The following is a 21,451-nucleotide window of genomic DNA, read 5'->3' on the forward strand; positions in this document are numbered from 1 at the left end:
AAGAGAAAACACTGCACTTTCTGTGAGTAGAAACAGTCTGTTTTAACTTTTTCAATAAATGCATTTAAAGGATGGGTGGAGAGAGGGCAGGGTTGAACTTGAGCCAGGCCTCGGAACAGGCCCCCATGTTACTGTATTATTCATTTGCCATACATGTATTTTGCTGTTCCTCCAAGAAGAATTCAATTGAGCAGATGCAGAGTGCTCTTCACAGCTGAGGAACTACTGCCAGGTCCCACCTACTATCTGAATTTGTGTGTGGGCCTGTTTTCTAAATCACAAAGTGTGAACCTTGACCATTGAAGGGTATTTTCCTGCTTCACATTAAGTACAATGTCCTTCAGCTATCCTTATTTCTAAACTGATTTTTCCTGTAGAAAAAGGAGGCAAAACATGTTTCTGGTCTTCTTGAACGAAAAAGGTTTGGGAGACCGGTCTCAAAAGCAGCTTTGTACATTGTGACAGGCAAGACAAACACTAAATGAGTGGGATAAATTGTAACATGCAAAATGATTATTCTATAGAAGCCAGCTGAATTTAAAGAGAACTTCCTCTCTAGTTTCCATGATGTTGAGGTTGAGTTATGGAGCTCCAGCAACCTGTGCGGCCCTTTACAAAGTAACATAAGGAAAACGAGATGTGTCTAGCCTACCCCAAGCCGTTTACAATCTTAAATTCTATGTTGGAAAATACAGTAGAAATGAGGGAGTGATAACAGTTTGATTAGAGTCAAATAATCTTTATTACTCAGCTGCAGCCATAGGACCCCCAACTGAGATTAGATGGGCAGGAATAACTTTTTTTTGGCCTCAGATTTCTTCCTGGAGTTACCATTTGTAAGGCAAGGAGAAAGTGATTAACTAGCTCATCATGGCAAGCTGAAAAGAAGGAGACTGTTGCAGCCATTTTCATTACACTTTATTTATGGATCTGAAAAGTGTGTTCTGCTGTGGTCATCGAAAGTGACCAGGGCAGCTCACAACACATTAACAGAGTGCATGTCAATAAAATACGTTTTACTGGTACATAAAGTGTTATGCAACAAACAAGATAAATGAAGTGCTAAAGAATGCGAGAGGGATGGCTGCTCAGAAGCCAAGTTAACCTCTACCAAAAATGAAGGAAGGGTGAGCTTCTGCCTGAAAATTTCACCTGTAATGATGGATTGAACTCCACAATCCTTGACACTTCAACTGAGGGTTATTTGGAGAAGGGGACAAGCAAATTAGTCTCTTGATATCATTTAGTCAAAGTTGATTTAGAGTCTGGGGCAGTTGGTTTTGCTTATCTTTGAGCTTTGATCTTTCAAGCAAGGATTGGATCCTTTCACTTCTAAGCAGAAGGAAGGCACACAAGCAGCTCCTCCCATTTTTTCTTTCTCCCAGAAGCCCCCGGCACATGCTGGAAGTTTGGGGAATGCTCATGATGCCCATGTGGTACTGGCTGTAGTAAGGATGGGAAACTGGTGGAAATTATCCTCTCTCTTGTACTACCAGAAGGCTTGTCTGCAAGTTTCCTATGCTAGAACAAGAAAGTATGTACTTTTGTCCAGTCTCCAGTTCATAATGTGTCTCTCCACCCCCACCCCCCCAATCCAGGTTGCATGGCATTTTGACCCAGCCTCCTATAACTCAGCATTGGCTTTAGATTGTTGGTGGCTGGAGGATGTTTATGAAGCACTACTTCTAAGAACTGTATTTTGACTTGGTGTTGAAAACGGAAGCAGACCAGTAGGAAACCACAGAGCGCTCGAGCCCAAGTCTGCTTGCAACAGCCAAATGAGGTCACCCTTTCCTAACCATGTTACGGTTTCTTTAACTTCTGAAGCATTGTTGAAACTTCTGTTCTAATTTTACTATTATTCTCTGTCAGAATCTGCTTTCTGTCTCAAAAAATTGCACCATCAGGAGAGTGCTGAAGGGATTGAGCCCCCAGTGGCTCAGGCTACAGATATAATAAGGCTGTTGCTGTTGTTGATTAACGTCCTCAGTTCAAGGACCCTCAAAATAACTTACAATATCAAAAACAATTAAAAGAGTATGAATAGTTTCTATCACTGGTTTTAGTTGGCTATAGATGCTGTGCAGCCACAACAGAGCCCACCCCCCTTCTACAAATCCCCATCTAATGTATGCAGCCCCTTTTATTAGAGGCAATGGCCGCCGAGCTTTTTGCTGTCTCTATTCTCTGTTGGTGATGAGAAGGGCCTCCAAGGTAGCATAGAGATTAGCTGTAATCTTGCTGAAGTATATTAGGACAAGATGGTGCCATTTTATAGAAAGACTACGTGAGGAAGCCTACGTAACACGCCTGCTGGATTGTACCTTGGATGTGCTTCCCTTTGGTATTCCTGGAATACTTGAGCTGATAGTGTTAGTGATACTTGGGGTAGGGGGAATCTGTTGCCCACAAAGTGTCCCCAGATTTGCCTCTAAAAGGCAGGATCTTAATTCTACTGCATTATGTGGCCAGTCTGGTTAACAATAGTTTTGACAATACAGAGTTTAATAAAAGAGGGGGGGGGGGGGAGAGATGCAGCACAAATTGACAACACTCATGAAAAGTGAATAGCTCCAACATCCTGTTACATTTTTAAAAAATTCTGAGTACAGAAGTTGTTTTCACCAGTTTTGTCAATAACGCATTTCCCCAGCATCAGCTGACCAGGTTACCATGTGTTGTTGCTAAACACTTGTGGTATCTGAGATTTGCACAAAGTTAGGGAGATGATATCTGCATTTTACTAACCACACTGAGCAGTGCTATCCCTTTGTTACGTTCTTTTCAGATGTTTTCTTGACAGATAAGTGTGCAGTGCCTGTGCATAATTATGTATGCATACGTCACTCTTGCACACCTATCTTAGGCACATACCTGATCTTCTGACGAATGTTAGTTGCCCAGAGCTTATATATTTAATAAGAAAGGAGCTCAGTTGTACTCAGACCCTGGGGAAGGTTGCAGTCCTCTGGTAAGTCAGGAGTAAGTTATGTGGGCTTTTCAAGCATTATCCTGCTGAGCTTCCCTTGAAATCAAGAGAAAACAAGACCTCTGTGAGATTTGCTAATGATCAAAGTTTAGGTTCAGGGGAAAAGAACTGAGATGAAAACAAAAAGACCATCTGCTCCCATCTCTTAGGCCTTGGAAAGCACCCACAAAATGGCTGTTTTCTTTCTCATCTCGTTTTGTTTAGATGGATGTGATACTGAAATTGATGGTGTCTCACCAGTTTATGTAAAAATGCTATTTGGCTAATTTATGCAACTGATACCTTTATTTTATAATTTTATGACATGTATAAAATACCACTAGCTGTTTCCTTAAAGAGGCAGCATATAAAAATTAATAGAGGGAACCAGGCTGGCACTCCAAATGCTACAATAATTACATGTTCTGCCTTCAAGAAAACAGGTAGCAAAGTCCCAGAAGGTTTTTGCTGTAGGCAGCATGAGTAGTTCCTCAGTGCCTGATTAGTAAATGGTTATTTTCCTTTCTCTATAAAGTGGATGCATTTTAAAAGTGGCTGCATTGGATCAACTCTGTCAACAAGAAATATCCCCCGCAAAACAAGCACACACCCTCAGCTGGATCTCTGCTTTCCGAAAGGTAATTGCTCATGCTGGGAAGCATTCTTTTCCTTGCATGCCAGTGTGGTGTAATGGGTAAAAGCAGTGGACTCTAATCAGGTGAACCAGGGGTTTTTTTTTTTTGCCCATTCCTCCACATGAAGCCTGCTGGGTGACCTTGGATTAGTCACAGTTCTCTCAGAACTCTCTCAGCCTCCCCTACCTCACAAAGTGTGTGTTGTGGGGAGAGGAAAGGAAGGAGTTTATAAGCCACTTTGAAACTCCTTTTGGAAAAGCAGAGCATAAATCCAAACGTATCTTCTTCAATCCTTGTGCAGATATGGAAGTACAACAGAGCAAGCTGGAGTTTTTCTGCAAGCTGGGCTACAGCAAGGAACAAGTGGGCAAGGTACTGGAGAAGCTAGGCCAAGAGGCCTCTGAAAACGATTTACTGCAAGAGCTGATTCAGATGGGCAGCAGCAGGATTCAGGAACCTGAGAACTGGATGCATCAGTTTCACTGCAAGCCTAGAGATCAAGCATCAGGCACAGTCCTGCCTATTTCTCTACCGTCTGTTGCCACGGCCCTGAGACCCATTGTGATTGATGGCAGCAATGTCGCCATGAGGCAAGCATTTTTCTGTTTTATTACTCTAGGTAGTTTCTCAATTAATTATTGAAGGCTTTCACAGATGGAATCACCTGGCTGTTGTGTTTTTTTCCAGGCTGTGTTGCCATGGTCTGGTAGTTTTTGCTCTTGACATTTTGCCTGCATCTATGGCTGGCATCTTAAGAGGCAAGTCATGGTAAGATGTCTTACTCTCTGTGGAACAGGGGATAAGATGCATTTGCATGTGTCAGAGTAGAACTCACCCTTCCACCTCAGAGGTAGGTAAAACAAATATCCAGCTGCATCAGACATTCTACACTGTGCCACAGAGAGAAACACACCTTATCATGACATGCATTTGAAGATGCCAGCCATAGATGCGGAAGAAACTTTTGGAGCTAAAACTACCAGACCATGGCCATCCAGCCCAGAAAACCCACAACAACCAGTTTCTCAATTTCTTTAGTTTTTGAAGGATTATGAAATTACCTTCACCTGGAACACTAGAATTTTGAAGAAAGGTTGTGTATTGTTGAAGGCTTTCACGGCCAGAATCACCTGGCTGTGTGGGTTTTCTGGGCTATGTGTCTGTGGTCTGGTAGTTTTTGTTCCTAATGTTTTGCCTGCATCTGTGGCTCCACACAGTGCCACAGCGAGAAACACATCTCATTGTGACATACCTCTGAAGATGCCAGCCATACTTATAGGTGAAACAATAGGAGCAAATACTACCAGACCACAGCCACACAGCCTGGAAAATCCCCAATAGTCTGTTCTGTGCAGACAGATCATTGTCTCTTCTGATGTGACACCAGAAGCAAGTCACCCCCTCAGAGAGAGACTGCACCTTGGGATGTGTGGAGAATCCCACAATGGTCCCTCCTGTTGTGCAAAACATTAAAGACTTTCTGGGGTAAGATCTGAGGCGTAGCTCCAAGGGGACAGGGGAGTGCACGATGCACTGGGTGCATGCCCCTGTGGGGGTGTGGCGAGGGCGTTCCAGGGGTGTTCTGGGTGTGGAGGACGCATAGGTGCACTGGGTGCTTTTCCCCTTTGCTACACCTCTGGGTAAGAGTTCCCATCTGGGAAATCTGTAGGTGCCATATGTCTCTTACATTTTTAGCTGGTTTAATAGCAATTCTGTCAAGAAACTGTGTGAGAATGTTAGTTCAGCATTAGTTAGGAGACTGCCATGAGAGTTAACCAGATCTAAAACGAAGTTCATAGTATACTGGGTTCATAGTATACTGGGACATAGCAATTCTGTTGTAGCTATGCTGCCAGAGCTTAGAATGGTCTGACAACCATTTAGCAGCCTTAGAATCATAGAATCATAGAGTTGGAAGAGACCCCAAGGGCCATCAAGTCCAACTCCTTGCAATGCAGGAACACACATGTTTTCCGGTCAATTAGCCTCCCCTCTGTCTTCATTGAACTTGCTGTTTGCAATCTCATGTCTATTTTTTGCATGGGCTTGCATGGGCATGGAGCAGGGCCTTTTGTTTCTGCTTGCCACAATCTGTTACCACCAGATATACAAACTCCACTGTTTATTTCACATTACTTGTCTTGTGGAAATCCCTTTTATTAAGCTTTGTTCCGCTCACTGTGTGCATCTCTCTCTCTCTCATCCATTTCACTGTGTTTTTTTAAAGCTGCAACTCTTTTAGTGAAAAGCTAAATCCACCTCTGACTTTTCCCCCTGTTCTTTTCCTCATTGTCACTTGGATTCAACCACCTGCTGAATGCTGTTACCTGGCAAATTGTCCTGCCAAAGCCCTAAATTCACTCAAATGTCTTTGATTAAATATTCCAGAGGTGAATGGGCTGAAACACCATCGGTTAAGAACTAATGACTCATCTCTGCTGAGTGGTTATGTTCAAGCTGTAAAAAGTTTGTCTCCTAGTAGCACAAGTGTGCAATCAGGCCACACCCACCTGGCTCTAGATTAACAGATGGAGATGCAAAGAAAAATCTGCTGTACACTTTGAATTCTGTAAAACATACAATGGAAACAATAATTTAGTGCCAGGAGATTCAAAGAACAAAGGGGATGTGAGGAAGGAGAATAGTGCCATTCAGTTATACCACAACATAGAGTAAGTTTGTGTATAATTATTGCTGTATAAGAACGCTGGCTAAAAGCAAAGAATTACTTTCCTCAGCCCAGTATGTGTTCCAGAAAACTTTAAAATGGCAATCATTACTACCAACAAAATCCTTATGATATAAAATTCTTATCTTTTAAGAAATGTTCTTTTCAATTTTCTTTTCTCAAGGGTTGCTTTGTTTAAAACATTGTTATTATTTGTTTAGCTACCTTCCTCAGTCTCCCTGAAACAATTTTATTTCATGATCCTGCAAAATGAAAGATATTTTATTGATGTCCCTGGGCAAAGTGGGGTTGCTAGTTTGCAAAAATGCCTTGGTACTATACCTGATAAGTTCACTAAGACTGCACCTAGATAGGAGCACAAAAATGTGTACCTATCAGGCCAATCCACCCATCCCTTGTGCTTTCACTGTGCCACCCCTGTGCAGTAGCATAGAAGGGATGATCATCACAATGGATGCCCCCTCTGCATGCAGCCCAGCAACTCCCTTTTCCCTGCTGAACTGCACTGAGCCTACTTCACTGCTTGGCTGGGAAAAGTGGAAAAAACCTTTAAAGGGCAAAATGCCCCAACCATTTTGGAAGATGAGCCCCCCCCCCCCCGGTATTGATTGTGGGAGACGCTGTCTCAGTCACCCTGAAGTTACCCATTTGAACAATGTCAGAGTAGTTTTTTTAAAAAAACTTGTTTAAAGGGGAAAGCCCCAGAAAGCCTACAAGTCAGCTTCAGAATGAGCACATCCCTGTGAGGAGGTGGAATGATGGTAAATGGAACAGCAGCACCCTCCCCCCTTCAACTGGAGCTTCAAGACTTCATAAACCAAGGAGACAAAAACAGAAACCTCATGACTGAATCAGCCATTTCTGGCCTGTAAGCATCTTTTCTTTCTTTTTAATTGCAGCCATGGAAATAAAGAAGTGTTTTCATGCATGGGGATTCAGCTGGTGGTGGACTGGTTCAAGGACAGAGGTCACAAGTACATCAAAGTCTTTGTCCCTTCTTGGAGAAAGGCACCAGCAAGATTTGATAATCCTATTACAGGTAGGTATGCTTTTTAGAGCAAATTTAAAATATGATATCTTGCTTCAGATGACACTTTTGTTGTTCTCAGCAGCTGAAATCCAGGTAATAAACAGCCCAATTCACATTCCAGTTAAGGTTAAATCAGTGGGATTTAAAAGAGTTTAAATGCAAATGCTAGAATGTAAATTAGCATATAGAATGTGCGGGTTCTATATATACAGAGGGTTCAAACACTGTGATGATTTGGGTATGATTTTTAATCTATTTAAATCTCCTTTATTTTAACTTTTAGATCAGCACATCCTTGAGGAACTTACAAACCAAGCAATTCTTGTATATACACCATCCCGCAAAATGAAAGGCAAGAGGATGGTGTGTTATGATGACCGTTACATTGTCAAGCTGGCATATGAGCAAGACGGGGTCATAGTTTCCAATGATAACTTTCGGGACCTGCAGAACGAAAATCCTGAGTGGAAATGGTTTATCGAGCAGCGACTACTCATGTATTCCTTCGTCAATGACATGTAAGACTCTGGAATATTTGCTGCTACCCTCTCAACTTTGATCTCTTCTGGAGGTCTAATCCTAGCATTGTTGCAGTTCCCATCATTCAGCACAAAAGGAATTAGCTTTTTAAGAAGGGTAACATTTGAGAACTTTTATTTGTGTTCTCTGAAAATATTGTTTGTAACTGTGACATAACTCATTGAATTTGCTTTTAGCAAAGCAGTAATTTCATCTGTGGTTGCCTTTTCCACAGCTTCATATCCTAAGACTGGTATCTGCTGAATGGCCTTATGTCTCAATCATATGCATGTGTGTGTGTATAAAGTCCTGACTAGTTACAATGGACTTGTGGCAACCCAGTAGGGATTTCAAAGCTAACAGAACTGGTTTGAAATTGCCTTCCCCTGCATAGCTATCATGGTATTCCTTGGTGATTTCCCATTCAAGTACTAAGCAAGACTGACTCTGCTTAGCTTCTGAGATCTGAAGAGGTCAAGCTAGCCCATCAGGCCACAGGCCACATGCACCTACATACACATAAATAAGACTGAGCAAATGAGAAAGCATCAGCTTTATTTAAGTGGTTTTGAAATTTTAACAATGTCTTCAACATTGACTTCCTTACTCAGGAATTCTGCCACATTAGCCACAAAATCCTGGAAGAAAATCCTGGAGCATGCTCAGTGATGCAGTCAGTTCATACAGAAAACTGGCCAAGCATCATTGGGCATTATCACTGTAATGCACAAACTACAGAATATGACCTCCTAGAACATACACAAGACTCCTGTAGCTGCACATTTGGTATAAAGATTAGTAATAGTGGACAAGTCATTTCCAAGAAAAACATTTCTGTCACTGGGGACCTTCTCACTGAGGAAATGCAGATAAGCTTCAAAGGAATGTAGCAGCTCAGAATTTATTAAATTACAAAATAGTATGTATTTGTATTGTCGAAGGCTTGCACCAGCTAACATGATTGCATGAACCCACAGAGCTGAAGCAACAAAACCCCCAGAATTCAACAGAAGACTCCAGCTTCCCCAAGTGTTTAACATGCTAGACTATGACCATAAAGACCAAGGTTCAAATCTTCACACTGCCAAGAAAGTTTACTGGGTTCCCTTGGTCCAATCACTTTCTTTCAGTTTAACCTCTGCCTAACCTACCTCACTGGTCTTTGTGGGGGTAAAATGGAGGAGGGAGACCAATATATGCTACTATGCGTGCCTTAGAGGAAAGGCAGGATAAACATGTGCCAAACAAACAATTTTAAAAATTAGTCTGTAAGGCATTTCACATTCTTTATTACCAACTGACACTATACAACACAAAAACACACAGAGAGACAAAAAACAGATAAGGCAAAAGCATCATTATGTCAATAAGGCCAGGGAGTGATTATGAAAACACACTAGACAGCTACTTCAGGCCTAAAAAACTTAAGAAAATGACAGAATGGAGATGATCCAAACAATTAAGTACTGTTAAATTCCACTTACTTCAATTTGAGTGTTAATCAGGGTCTTTAAATCTCTTCTTTGCAATTGATGGCACTTAAAGGGGTTAATCTTGGAACATGTATCATATAATTACCCTTATTTGCATGCATCTACTTTAGTTAGTGCTAGAGGACATTCCATCAGCTGCTTCTCTGGCCAAATATACTACAAAGTTAATTGGGGGAGAACTGGGATTGGACAGTTATCTGACAAGTGGCTAGATAAATTATAAAATTAACATGTATAGCTTTGATGTTGTTTTTTCCTTTAATGGTCCTTTGTAACCATTTGCTTCATGGTTTTCCAAAGAACTAATTGACAGGTTTGTAGAATGCTAATTTTGCTCATTCCCCATCCCCTGCCATTTATGATTTGTGTGCTGGATTATATAATTCTGCATGTCCATCTCTCTTCCCACTAAAGTAAGAGTTGTGTATATGTTGGGAATTTGTTTGACAAATGGCCTGAATAATGTGTATTAAAATTATACCAAGAAACTTTATGATGAATTTACGTACACATATGGCAGATTATAATGTATGTTCAACTAACCGTGATAATTTTATTTTAGATTTATGCCTCCTGATGATCCCTTGGGCCGACATGGACCTTCTCTTGCCAGTTTTCTGAGCAAAAAGCCGCTGATCCCTGAACCAAAATGGCAGCTCTGCCCTTACAGTAGGTTTTAGTGCCTCACACAGTTGATCATCCACCTAGCTTGTGAAATCTATAATAAGAGACACTTCCAGTGTTACAGAAAGATGTGCAAATGGTGATTTATACAGTTGCTATTTGTGCTTCCTGTGTAAAGTTGAAATCGACAGCTTCTTCTCCCCTTTAGAGATACATGAAGGCTCCCTGATATCTGACACTTGCAAATATTTCCAGCTTGAAATATCAGGGATGCTTTTTAGATACTGCCCTAGTTTCTTCTTCCTCCTCTGGCACCTGCGCCGCTGATTGGCAGGCAGCACAGAGGCAGCACAGTGGTACAGTCCTTGGCCACCACTCTACTACCACTTTGGATTGGGCTGCCCAAATGTATTTCACAGAGTGTAAAAAGCATTTTTAACATCTGCATTGACTTGCTTCTCCTGGCAATCTTGAGGTCACCCAGCTTCATGGTAAACCAGGAGCAGGCATGTAAGACCTCATTTTAAATTGTTAATATTAATACTACCCTGAATTCCACTTAAAGAGGCTGGCCTCAAGGGGGAGAGCATTCCAAAGGGAAGGGGCCACTGCTGAAAAAGCCCCGAGTCTGGTCATCACCTTTCTCACCCCTGCAGGTGGTAGCACAGAGAGCAGTGCTTGAAAAGAGTATCTTACGTGAGCTAAAAGGAGTGTCATATTTGTTCGCATTGCAGAGTATTGTTTTAATTTTGTATTTTTTTAAAAAAATGGTTTTTAAGAACTGTGTTAGCTGTTCTGTGCGTGTAATTAATGGAAAGGCAGGGCATAAATATCTGAATAAATATCAGAAATGAAGACTGCAAGAGAGTTGGCTGGATCATTCTGCTTTCTCCAGTAGGCTGGCAAGGCAATGGCCCCACTGAATGCAGAGACTGGATTTGAGCTTCTGAAATATACCACACTCTTCCCTCACATTCATTACTTTATACATTCATAAAATCAAAGTATCAGATGTACTTCTAGGTTATATGCAAAACAGGAATGCTCAGGTTATTGTACAGTTGTGGTGATTTTATCCGATGGAAGACAAGGGGCACTTCCAGGACCTTTAACATTTCCATAAACCAGTCATACATTCTGATTGATGTAATTGACCTGCATTAATTAATTATCCACATTTTTTACCATTTCAGGCAAAAAGTGTACATACGGAAACAAATGTAAATTTTACCACCCAGAAAGAGTTAATTGTGATCAGATCTCGGTGGCTGATGAACTTCGAGCAAAGACAAAGTCCTATTCCCTTACTCAGAGCTCAGAGGAAGAAAAGATGAGGACAAACGCTACAGAAAACAGAGATAGGAACACGTTCAGTTCAGTGGGATCTGGAGGGAGTTGTGCTATTGGCAGGAAAAGAATCTCAGCACACAGCTTTGTGGAACTTCACACTAATCCTCCACAGTGGAAAGATGGCAACAGGAATTCAACAAGTGACTGGCCAAGCATATATCAAGGCAGCTGGCAACCCGAAGCATCTGCACGACACGAAGGTCAAGACAAACATACAGGACCCATACTGAACCAACTCTATGCATTGTCTCTTAGCTCCCAGAAGTATTCTGGATATACACTTACAAGACCTGGTAAATATGAAGACAACCTGGATGATCAACATAAGGTTCACCAACTCAAACACAATTCACCTCTGCCTCATCATAGCCAATGTCTGGAGTGCCCATGCTTACAAAGATGTAATTTCCATGGATTAGGTGTCTGCCAAGATGGGAAACTATTAGGGCTGAGATCACTTTCACAAGTTTGCAGGATGCAAACACCAACTGGGCAACTGCCCAAAATAACTGGTTTTGTAAGACAGGGTCTGAAGGGCCAACCTGAAGGACAACACAGCTTGATAACTTCTTCAACCAACCAGTTTTCATACAACGATCATGGAGATATGCAATATGCTAGAAATTTGCAGACCAGATCTTATGACCAATCACACTGGCTGGACTTAAGCCTGTTCAGAGCAGGAGAGTTTTCTATCCATTCTTCTGATACAAAGTCTGAGCAGAACATGTCTGTAAACTCACTTTATGGGGAGCAATCTCATATTCAACAAGCTACCTGCTTTTCCTGCCCACACAAACTTTGTCCTCCTTATACATTAATGTTTTAATAACTGCCAGTGGCTTATGCTGCTTGCTGGTGGACCTGCCCTCTGTTGGGGCAAGTGACCCACACCACCTTTAGCAGTGGATTTCCCCCCCCACACACACACCTTTGGATGGGGCTGTTAGTCCTGTTTTTAAAGTGTTTTGAGATTACATTCTTGCACTATTGTAGTATTCACATATAAGCTGCCTTGAAGGATGTAAGGCAGAACATACATCTTTAACATAATTATATTTATATATAAGGAGCACATTTGATATAAGAGTTCTTCTATATTCAAATTGGGAAAAATAGCAGAGTAGCAGAGAAATATTTTATGGACTTCAATATTATCAAGATAATGTTTTCAACAATAAATGTGTGGCTAAATAATATTATAATTAGCCCTGTTTTCTTATTTCAGAAACACAAAATCAGCTTGAACAATGCTGTTTTATCTGTGATGTTTGCAATCTAAACTTAGTTTGCTTCAGACTCTCATAACTAACAGTCTCTTATGTGTCTCCACATGTTCAAGCAGCAGAAGAAAAACATGTAGCCATATTTAAAGGTGAGAACTTTTTAATGAAGTAGGAAGTTGTTTGAACACAGTTCATCAATTAAAACACCAAATAAATCTGTACATGCATGACTCACACTGTAAACGTTGGTTTGATTGAAATTGCAAATGTTTTATAGCTCTTCACAATTTTAAATGAAGAAATCCATCTGCATTGATGGTGTTTAAATTTTTCTAAAGCATCATTATCATATAATTGTTTTGAAAAATAAAATCTCTAGATGACAGGTAAAAGCCCCAAGGGGACAGGCAAAAGATTATTAAAGCACAACATTAACATCTGGTACTTAAATCTGCAATTCTTAATATTGTGCTGTTTCACTAACGCAGCAGAATTTCCCAGACAGTGAAAACATCACAAAGTGGCAAGCAAACTTTCAAGTTCACTAGAGCAATTCTTCAGGCTTGATGTTAAGCAAAACATATGGGACATGTTTGTATTTGTGTGTGGGGGGGATTGCTGGGTTGATCTAATATATCTAAGTTTTCAAGTTCAGAGAAGGAAATCTTTAAAACAGTGGACTGAAAGAGAACTTTTATTTTATTATAGAATATTTCTACCCTATCTTTCCACATGGCTCAATTACAATTTATAATATACAAGATAAAATTAAACTCCACCTAACTCCAACCCCACTACAAAAACGTTTTTTGTCTTTACTCCATTGCAAGCTTGACCCTGCAGAGCCTCCAAAATATTTCTAAAAATGGCACATGCTCACCTTTTTGTATAAACAGGGAACTCTGACAGAGACAACAAAGGCTACAGTTGATGCAAGTTGGATTACTTTAAGCAGGGGAACAGCAGTAGGTGGCAGGACCTACCCTGAAAATAAGCCCTAGCATGATTTTTCGGGATTTTTGGAGGATGCTTGAAATATAAGCTTTTCTCAAAAAATAAGCCCTAGTTACAGATTCCCTGGTGCAGCTGATCTGGTCACGTGGGGGGTGCAAAATATAAGACATCCCCTGAAAATAATTCCTAACGCATCTTTTGGAGCAAACATTAATATAAAACTCTGCCTTATTTTCGGGGAAATATGGTATAACTACTTGCCTTTCTGAAGTGCTACTAGAGTTAGTTCAGTATGTTTGAATATTTTACATTCTCATGTCAGGAAAAAGATTACACAGTAAAATGAAAATAAGAAAAAATCTGGGATAGGAAAAAAATTAGGTTGTTCCCTCAGCTCTTCCATCTGGTGATCTGCAAAATCCAGTGCTTTAGGGAAAGTGAGGATGATTCTGCTAATGTATGGAAACTCAATATTAAAGGAAGATCATGAGCCAGAAAGTTACTACCACACAAGCAGTGGCAGACAAATTGCAGTTGGGAAGGGAACTTGAAAGATGTGGTTTGATACTGCCAAAATACACAGAATTATTGGCACCAGAAATCACATCAGTTGAGAAGTGTGTGCTTCCCACAGGAGGTCATCTAAGGATGAGATACTTCCACTTGAAAAGGGAATTGCAGAAATTAAGTAAAAACATTTCAGTAAAACAAACATAGCTTTGATAAGAACTTGGAAGCACAAAAAACCCTTACCTGCTAAGCAGTTATCGCTGAATGGTATATGACACTCATTGCAGAACTGGAAGGCTTGGTCTGTAGCTGAGGAACTTCAGTTTGTAAATTCCACACTGATGCTACACTTAACATTTTCAAATGTTGACAAGGAATAAGAAGTTTGTCAGCCTGCCTGCCAGACCATTCTGTCTTGTGCCACCAGGAGAACTGAGAGAAGCACCTACTGAGCTGGAGTCTGCAACCAGAGGAAGTGGCAGACAGTCCTTCCCATCTCAATGGAAACACCTGTGAGGGGTGGGGCCTGGTAGCTACTTCAGCCACAACAGCAGCCCAAAGCAGTGGTCTTGGGTGGCAGCTGAAGGGCGGTGGCATAAGGGCGCTGCCTGTTGTGGGCTCGCTTGAGGACTGTTTGAGGAGGGGTATCCTTTCTTGTAATTGTTAGCAGAGGGATCTAGTAGAGACTGTGCTGCAGGTGGAGTAGTGTGTGTGTGTGTGTGTGTGTGTGTGTGAGCTGCGCCAGGGACTTAAATAATAGGTTTTAAACAACAGGTTTTTAAAAATAGGTTCTACATCATCAGAGTGTATGCAGAGACATGTGTAATACTGGTTTGAGCTATGTATATAGCCCTTCGGGGATGGGGCAATATAAAAGTCTAATAAAATAAATAAATAAATAAATAAATAAATAAATAAATAAATAAATAAATAAATAAAAATAAATAAATATTGTTCCCCATGTGGAGGCCAGGATGGGATCTGGGATCCCAGTGATTATAGGGTGAGGTAGATATAGCGGTAGGGGCAGGCCATATTATAGACACAGAGTGAGATGCGGTAATGCTCACTGTCTGACCTGCACCCTATCCCGCAGCATGTGGGTGGCAGGATGGGACTTAATAACCCTGCTCTGTCGCTGGTGTTGATCAATGCCAGGTCCATCAATAATAAAACCAGGATTTTCTCAAGGAACAGCAGATGGCATGTGTTGCAGAGACCTAGGTGAGGGAAGGGCAAACTGTTGCCCTCAATGAACTCACCCCCCGTGGCTTCGTGGCAATCCACCAACACTGGACACATGGCCGGGGGGAGCGTGGCGATACTCATCCAGGATTCCACCCCCTTTCAAGTGACCCCTGTCCCACCGATTACCAGTATAGAGTGTTTAGGCCTCCACAGGGACTTGGAGGAGAGGCTGCCTGCCTTGTTAGTGTACCAGTTGCCTAGTGCACCAACTGACAGGCTGCTGCGGCTCCTGGAGGTCATGCCAGAGTGGGTATTGAGGTTTCCCAAACTTATTGTGTTGGGGGACTTCAATGTCCATGCCGACTTGACCTCATCTTCAGTGGCCACGGATATAGTGTCATCCATGGCAACACTAGGTCTCTTCCTTATGAACATCGAGGGCCTCACTCATAAAGGAGGCCACACCCTGGATTTGATCTTTGGTGCAGGGGTGGATGTGGTCCTATCCTCTATAGAGTGTCATGGTCCAACCACTTCGCTCTTAAGGCCTGGATTGAAATTGCTATGCCTGCCTCTTAGGTGATGGGCATATTTGGACCCCCCAATGGAGACTTATGGACCCCATTGGGTTCCAGAACATCCTGCGGGAGTCACCACCTGCTGATGACTCTCTTGAAGATCTGATAGGAAGCTGGGAAACCAAGCTCTCTGAAGTGATTGAGATTGTTGCACCATGGTGTCCTCTCTGTCCCTGGTCCAAATCGGCCCCTTTTATACTGAGGAGCTGAGGAGGACTAAACAGGAACTGAGGTGACTGGAGAAAGTGTGGCAGTGTACTCGCGACGAGGAATTGAGACACTCATTTAGGACACTCATGAAAGCCTACGAGAGTGCAGTGAAGGAGGCAAAAAGAATAATTTTTGCCACTACTATTGCCTCTAAAGCTCATGCCCTGCACAATTGTTTAGGGTAGTTCAGACACTTACGACCTTGAATACAGGTCCCAAATCTCAGGAATTGGCATTTAGCTGTGAGGCTTTTGCGAGTTTTTTTGCAGATAAAATCTCATCTCTCTGCTGCGACCTTCCTGCCACATTTAATAGAGTAAATGAACTGGAGGTCCCTTGGCCATCTTCTGGTCCTTGTCTAGACCAATTCAGACTGCTTGATCACACTAATGCTGCTACTCGATCCACTACTTATCCAGTTGACTCATGCCCATCCTGGCTGGTGAAGGCCAGTGAGGAAGTGTTACGTGACCCCCTGCTGAAAATTATCAACTTCTCCCTTGAGCAAGGAGTATTTCCAGGGTGGTTAAAAGAGGCAGTAGTCCACTTGCTCTTAAAAAGACCATCTTTATATCTTTTGGATCTGGTCAATTACCACCCAGTTTCAAATGTATCATTCCTGGATAAGGTAATTGAGAGAGCGGTTGCAGAACAGCTACAGATTTTCTTGGATAACGCAAAGGTATTGGATCCCTACCAGTCCAGTTTCTGTGCTTGTCATGCGACGGAGACCATGCTACTTGCCATAGGGATGAACCAATTGGATCAAGGTGGGACTGCGCTGCTGGTATTATATCTTACTGCAGCATTTGATGTAGTAGACCATGAACTTCTGGTCCACCGCCTTGCCAAAGTTAGAGGGACACCCTTGTGCTGGATGACCTCTTTCCTCCAGGGTCAGGGATTGCAGGTGGTACCTGGAGTTGTATCCAAGCGACACCCTATCAGGTGTGGGGTGCTGCAGGGAGCCATCCTTTCCCCAATGTTATTTAACACCTTCATGCGACCACTGGCCCAGTTGGTCCAGAGCCACGGTTTACAGTGCTGTCAGTATGCTGATGACATCCAACTCATCCTTACAATGGAAGGTCAGCCGGACTCCCCCCTGATGCTCTCCAGCATTATTTAGAAGCTGTGGCTGGCTGGTTAAAAACAAGCAGACTGAAACTTAATCTAGAGAAGACAGAGATCCTGTGGCTAGGTTGGGGGGAAAAGAAGAGTTTGGATTTATACCCCGCAAGGTGGCTTACAAACTCCTTTCCCTCCCTCTCTCCACAACAGACACCTTGTGGGGTAGGTGGGGCGAAGAGAGTTCCGAAGAACTGTGACTAGTGTAAGTTCACTCAGCAGGAACGTAGGAGTGCGGAAACACATCTGGTTCACTATAAGCCTCTGCAACTCAGGTGGAGGAGTGGGGAATCAAACCTGGTTCACCTGCTCTTAACCACTACACCACACTGGCTCTAAGGACAATCATACAGTTCAGCTCTTGAGGTTGGGGAACTTCCAAATGCCAGCCTTAGATGGTGAGGCCCTACATCTGGACTCATCAGTGAAAAGTCTTGGACTCTATCCTTTCATGAGAGGATTAGATCATGAGAACAGCCCAGTCTGTGTTTTTCCACTTTCATCAGGCTAGGCAGTTGGCCCTCTTCCTCTCCCAGTCTGACCTCGCTGCAGTTATACATGCAACGGTCACCTCCAGGCTAGATTACTGCAACTGGCTCTACACTGGTATACCTGTGTCATTGATTTGGAAATTAAAACTTGTGAAAAATGCAGCCGCGAAGCTGCTTACGAAGAGCAGCCAGCAGAGACCATACAATACCGGTCCTGGAATATCTACCATAGCTGCCTATCAAGTACTGAATCATCTTCAAAGTTCTGGTGTTAATCTATAAGGGCATAAGAAGCCTTGGATCCACATACTTGCAGAACCGCATCTCCCAATATCACCCTCAGAGACCTCTCCACTTGGCGGAGGGAAATCTACTGGTGGTCCCAGGTCCGAGGGATATCTGGCTAGCTGTAACAATGGCCAGGGCCTTTACTGCCCTGGCCCCGGCCTGCTGGAACATGATGCTGAGTAACATCAGGGCCATGGGGACCCTGACCCAATTCCACAGGGCCTGTAAAATGGAGCTGTTCTGCCAGGCCTTTCCATCAAGCCAGCCGGATGTTTCCCGATTATGATATCTTCCCTGAGCCTCCCGTGAGAGAAACAATGTTTTGCCATGTGGGGTTTTCAGTTGGATTGTTTTAAATAGTTTTATGATTTGTTTTTATTGATTGCTATAAGTTTCGAATGAATTTTATGTATGATTTTAGGCTTATGCCATTGTAAGCTGCCCTGAGCCCTTTGGGGGTAGGGCAGGGTATAACTATAAAAATAAATAACAGCAGAAATGGAGCGCAGAAAGCTGAATCTTACTGACTGCCTAATGTTCTGACATTAGGAGATATGTAACTGGTAGAAGGACTGGGATCTTGTGCAAGGATTGAGATCTTAACACTGAGATGGAATAGCATCTGAGAGAATATGAAAATCCTTTAGGACACATTGGGGAAGGTTACTCATATACAGCACTCATCTCTGCCAAGCCCAGTCATTTTAAGTAGGTTATTTAGATGCCAACTTTCCGTGTTAAAATATTTCAAGAAGCACTGTAACTGTTTTGAAGATTGGGATACAAATTATGGCCCTTCCTATTCGTAATTATGATTATCAAACTTTTGAAAAATAGCACATTCAACTCAATAGAAGCTCTTTCTCAAAGGACACATTTGTATTAGTAACTGTTTACTACTTATTCATTTTGCATATTTCCTGCTGAAATGTATGTTACTAGCCTATGCTGTGCACCACACCTTGGAGAGCCCACCTCTTTCTTAGCTGACCCTCTCAGGTCTCTTCTTCCAGCCCTCTGACCGTCCTCCTGCCAGATCAGACATGTCCTCTTCTGAAATCAGCTTCTCCAGTTCTTTTTATTTCCATCTGCAACTGCTGAATCTTCACACACCATTACTAACCTTCCCTCACTTTTTTCAAGCTGACATATTCTTCTCTGTCACCAGACTCTTAAATCAATTAAGGTTTGCAGGTCTTTAGCTCATTGGTTCTAAGCTGAAGGCAAATTAAAGCAGTTAAATTATCCGCTAACTGGCTATTCATAAGTTTACTTTTTTAAAATAATGCCTTTCAGAGTCTTCTGTCCCATGTACATATAAGCACATGCATGGAAAACCTCAGAGAAAAACATTCCCTCAGTAGCAATAAACAGGGAATCAGCTCCACTTCTTGGAAGGTTGCTCAGATGTTTACAAGTTTGTGGCTTTACGTTCCTCACACATGTAAATGCACCTCATAATTGCCTGATAATTTATATTAAGACAATGTAGCATTGCTTACTAAAACACATACATATTATTTATGAACACAATCCCAACCTGGGGTTGTCGGCATAGAGTTTCTGGATAATATATAAACAAGCTGTAGATATGTATTGTCAAAGGCTTTCACGGCCGGATTCAACTGGTTCTGGTGGGTTTTCCGGGTTGTGTGGCCATGGTCTGGTGGATCTTTGTTCAGATGCAGGTGAAACGTTAGGAATAAGATCCACCAGACCATGGCCACACAGCCCAGAAAACCCACCAGAAACACTGCAGATACATTACTTATCAGGAAGAAATCCAATAGATGTAAACTGGGTATGAAGAAATTTAAACAGACATTAATTTATTCAATTTTTATCCAGTATTTTCCTAAGGACATCAAGCTGCACTGAGTAACAGGGTGAGGATACAGTTCTGTTTCTGCCCCAATAGCCTGTATAGCAGCACAGAAGAGAGCTATAATAGCAATGGAAAAAACAATCATCCACAGAAAAGCTAGCAGCAATGCTGTCGTTTTCCATTAATCACTTCACTTGCACTAACACCCACGTTAGTGATACTAGGAATACTGACTAATCACTATGCATTTACAACAGGAACATCATTTCTATATCCTCTTTCTCATGCCAACATTCTGCTAAGCAAAGCTTAAGTTTGTAGCATCCCTCAGTAGGGATCAGGACAGTAATGAATGCCAGCAACCATAAACATAACAGCTCCTGCAGACAGGGGTTCCATGTGGTAACACAAATGCAAATAGCCTCCAAACAGCCAACCATGCCGGGGCTTCCAGAGGAAAAGGCATTAAAATGTAATATCTTTCACTGACCTTGTGTATGAGAAGACATCTTTTGCATAAAGTAATGTAACTTTCTGGCAAGTGTCTGAATTCTTGGGGTTTGTTTTTTCTTCTTGTAAACAGCAGCTGTCCTCCCGGCCTCTGGAATGGCCGGGGACGCCCTGTGCCACCTGGAGCAGCAGTGGCTCTCCTTGCCAAGCTCCAAAATGGAACAATAGAACAACATTCCAACCTTCAGACAAGAATTGTGGGGCTGGATTTGAAACTTCCGCTTCTGCCTTGTGGGCCATTTTTGTTGTCATTTCTCCTGATGCTGCTCTGTTGGTCATTTTCTATATGGAGAAGAGTGTCTCTGAGTGAAAACAGGCAAGTTTTCGCCAGTGTTTGCTTATGGTGATAAAAATACTCTTTAAAAAAATTCCAAGTTTAATAGTGCCAAAGGATATTTTTAAGTGAAAACTGCACAGAAACAATACTTTAATGGTTATTTTGACACAGCACTATTTTCTCCAGTGGAAGCAGCCTGGTGTCACTTCCTGTGCGCAATGCAGGACCGCACTCTCATTTTTATCCTGAACAGGGTATACATTCTATATTGTTTCCGGACTTTACCTAGTTTTGATATGAGTTCTACAGAAGTTTCAGTGTTGCTGATCACACACTGGAAGCACTTATCTAATAGTGAGAAAGCAAGATCCATTGAATAAAATTGTTAAGGCTTGAAGTTATGTGTAACAACACTGATTCTTAACAGAATTTAATAGCCAAGAGATGTTCAATCGTAATTTTCATTATTAGCAAAAGATTAGCATTTAACTCCCATGAGTACCCTGGACTGGGATGTAAGCACATCTAGCTACTATGCTCTAGTCCTAGCAAACTGCATTGTTAGCTATTTTAAAAACAATTGTGATTCCCAGTTCATAAAATTCAAACAAACATCAGATCCAACATGTTCAGGCTTTTTAGTTGCCCCTCATAAAACTAAATTTGAGTGGAACTTGCAAGTTGAAACCAAACTCATTCCATATTAAACAGCAATTTTAAGTAAAGACGTAGAAAAAATAGGGAAGCAAGGCTTGATCACATGCCTATACTGCTTTTCAGTACAGGAAGAGACAGCTGTCCCTAAAAGGGTTTGTGCTTTCACATGCTCAGAAGCACAAAAAATCATTCCTTACGAGATGTTTGAGCATAGACAAGATCAGTTAGCTTATATTCAACTGTTATTTCAGCATTTATATATAGCTGTGTGGCAAAGTTTAAAAAACCACAAACCCAAATA

General features: G+C 41.9%; 1 protein-coding gene across 1 annotated transcript; it reads left to right on the plus strand.

Moving 5' to 3' along the window:
• The first annotated feature begins 3,546 nt into the window (after positions 1-3,546).
• Positions 3,547-12,765, plus strand: ZC3H12D (zinc finger CCCH-type containing 12D). Its single transcript, XM_048508333.1, has 6 exons — positions 3,547-3,606; positions 3,905-4,193; positions 7,192-7,331; positions 7,606-7,840; positions 9,897-10,003; positions 11,152-12,765. The coding sequence occupies exons 2-6, from the start codon at positions 3,907-3,909 to the stop codon at positions 12,135-12,137; spliced, it is 1,755 nt and encodes a 584-aa protein (XP_048364290.1). The 5' UTR covers positions 3,547-3,606; positions 3,905-3,906; the 3' UTR covers positions 12,138-12,765.
• The last annotated feature ends 8,686 nt before the right edge of the window (positions 12,766-21,451 follow it).

This window comes from Sphaerodactylus townsendi, linkage group LG01, assembly GCF_021028975.2.
Source record: "Sphaerodactylus townsendi isolate TG3544 linkage group LG01, MPM_Stown_v2.3, whole genome shotgun sequence".
In the NCBI taxonomy this organism is placed as follows: Eukaryota; Metazoa; Chordata; class Lepidosauria; order Squamata; family Sphaerodactylidae; genus Sphaerodactylus; species Sphaerodactylus townsendi.

What these genes read in the sequence shown, in the direction of transcription:
- ZC3H12D (XM_048508333.1), top strand. Translation starts at nt 3,907, where the DNA reads ATGGAAGTACAACAGAGCAAGCTGGAGTTTTTCTGCAAGCTGGGCTAC. An exon ending in ATTTGATAATCCTATTACAG is followed by an intron (nt 7,332 to 7,605) that starts GTAGGTATGCTT and finishes TTTAACTTTTAG; the next exon opens with ATCAGCACATCCTTGAGGAA. An exon ending in ATGGCAGCTCTGCCCTTACA is followed by an intron (nt 10,004 to 11,151) that starts GTAGGTTTTAGT and finishes TTACCATTTCAG; the next exon opens with GCAAAAAGTGTACATACGGA.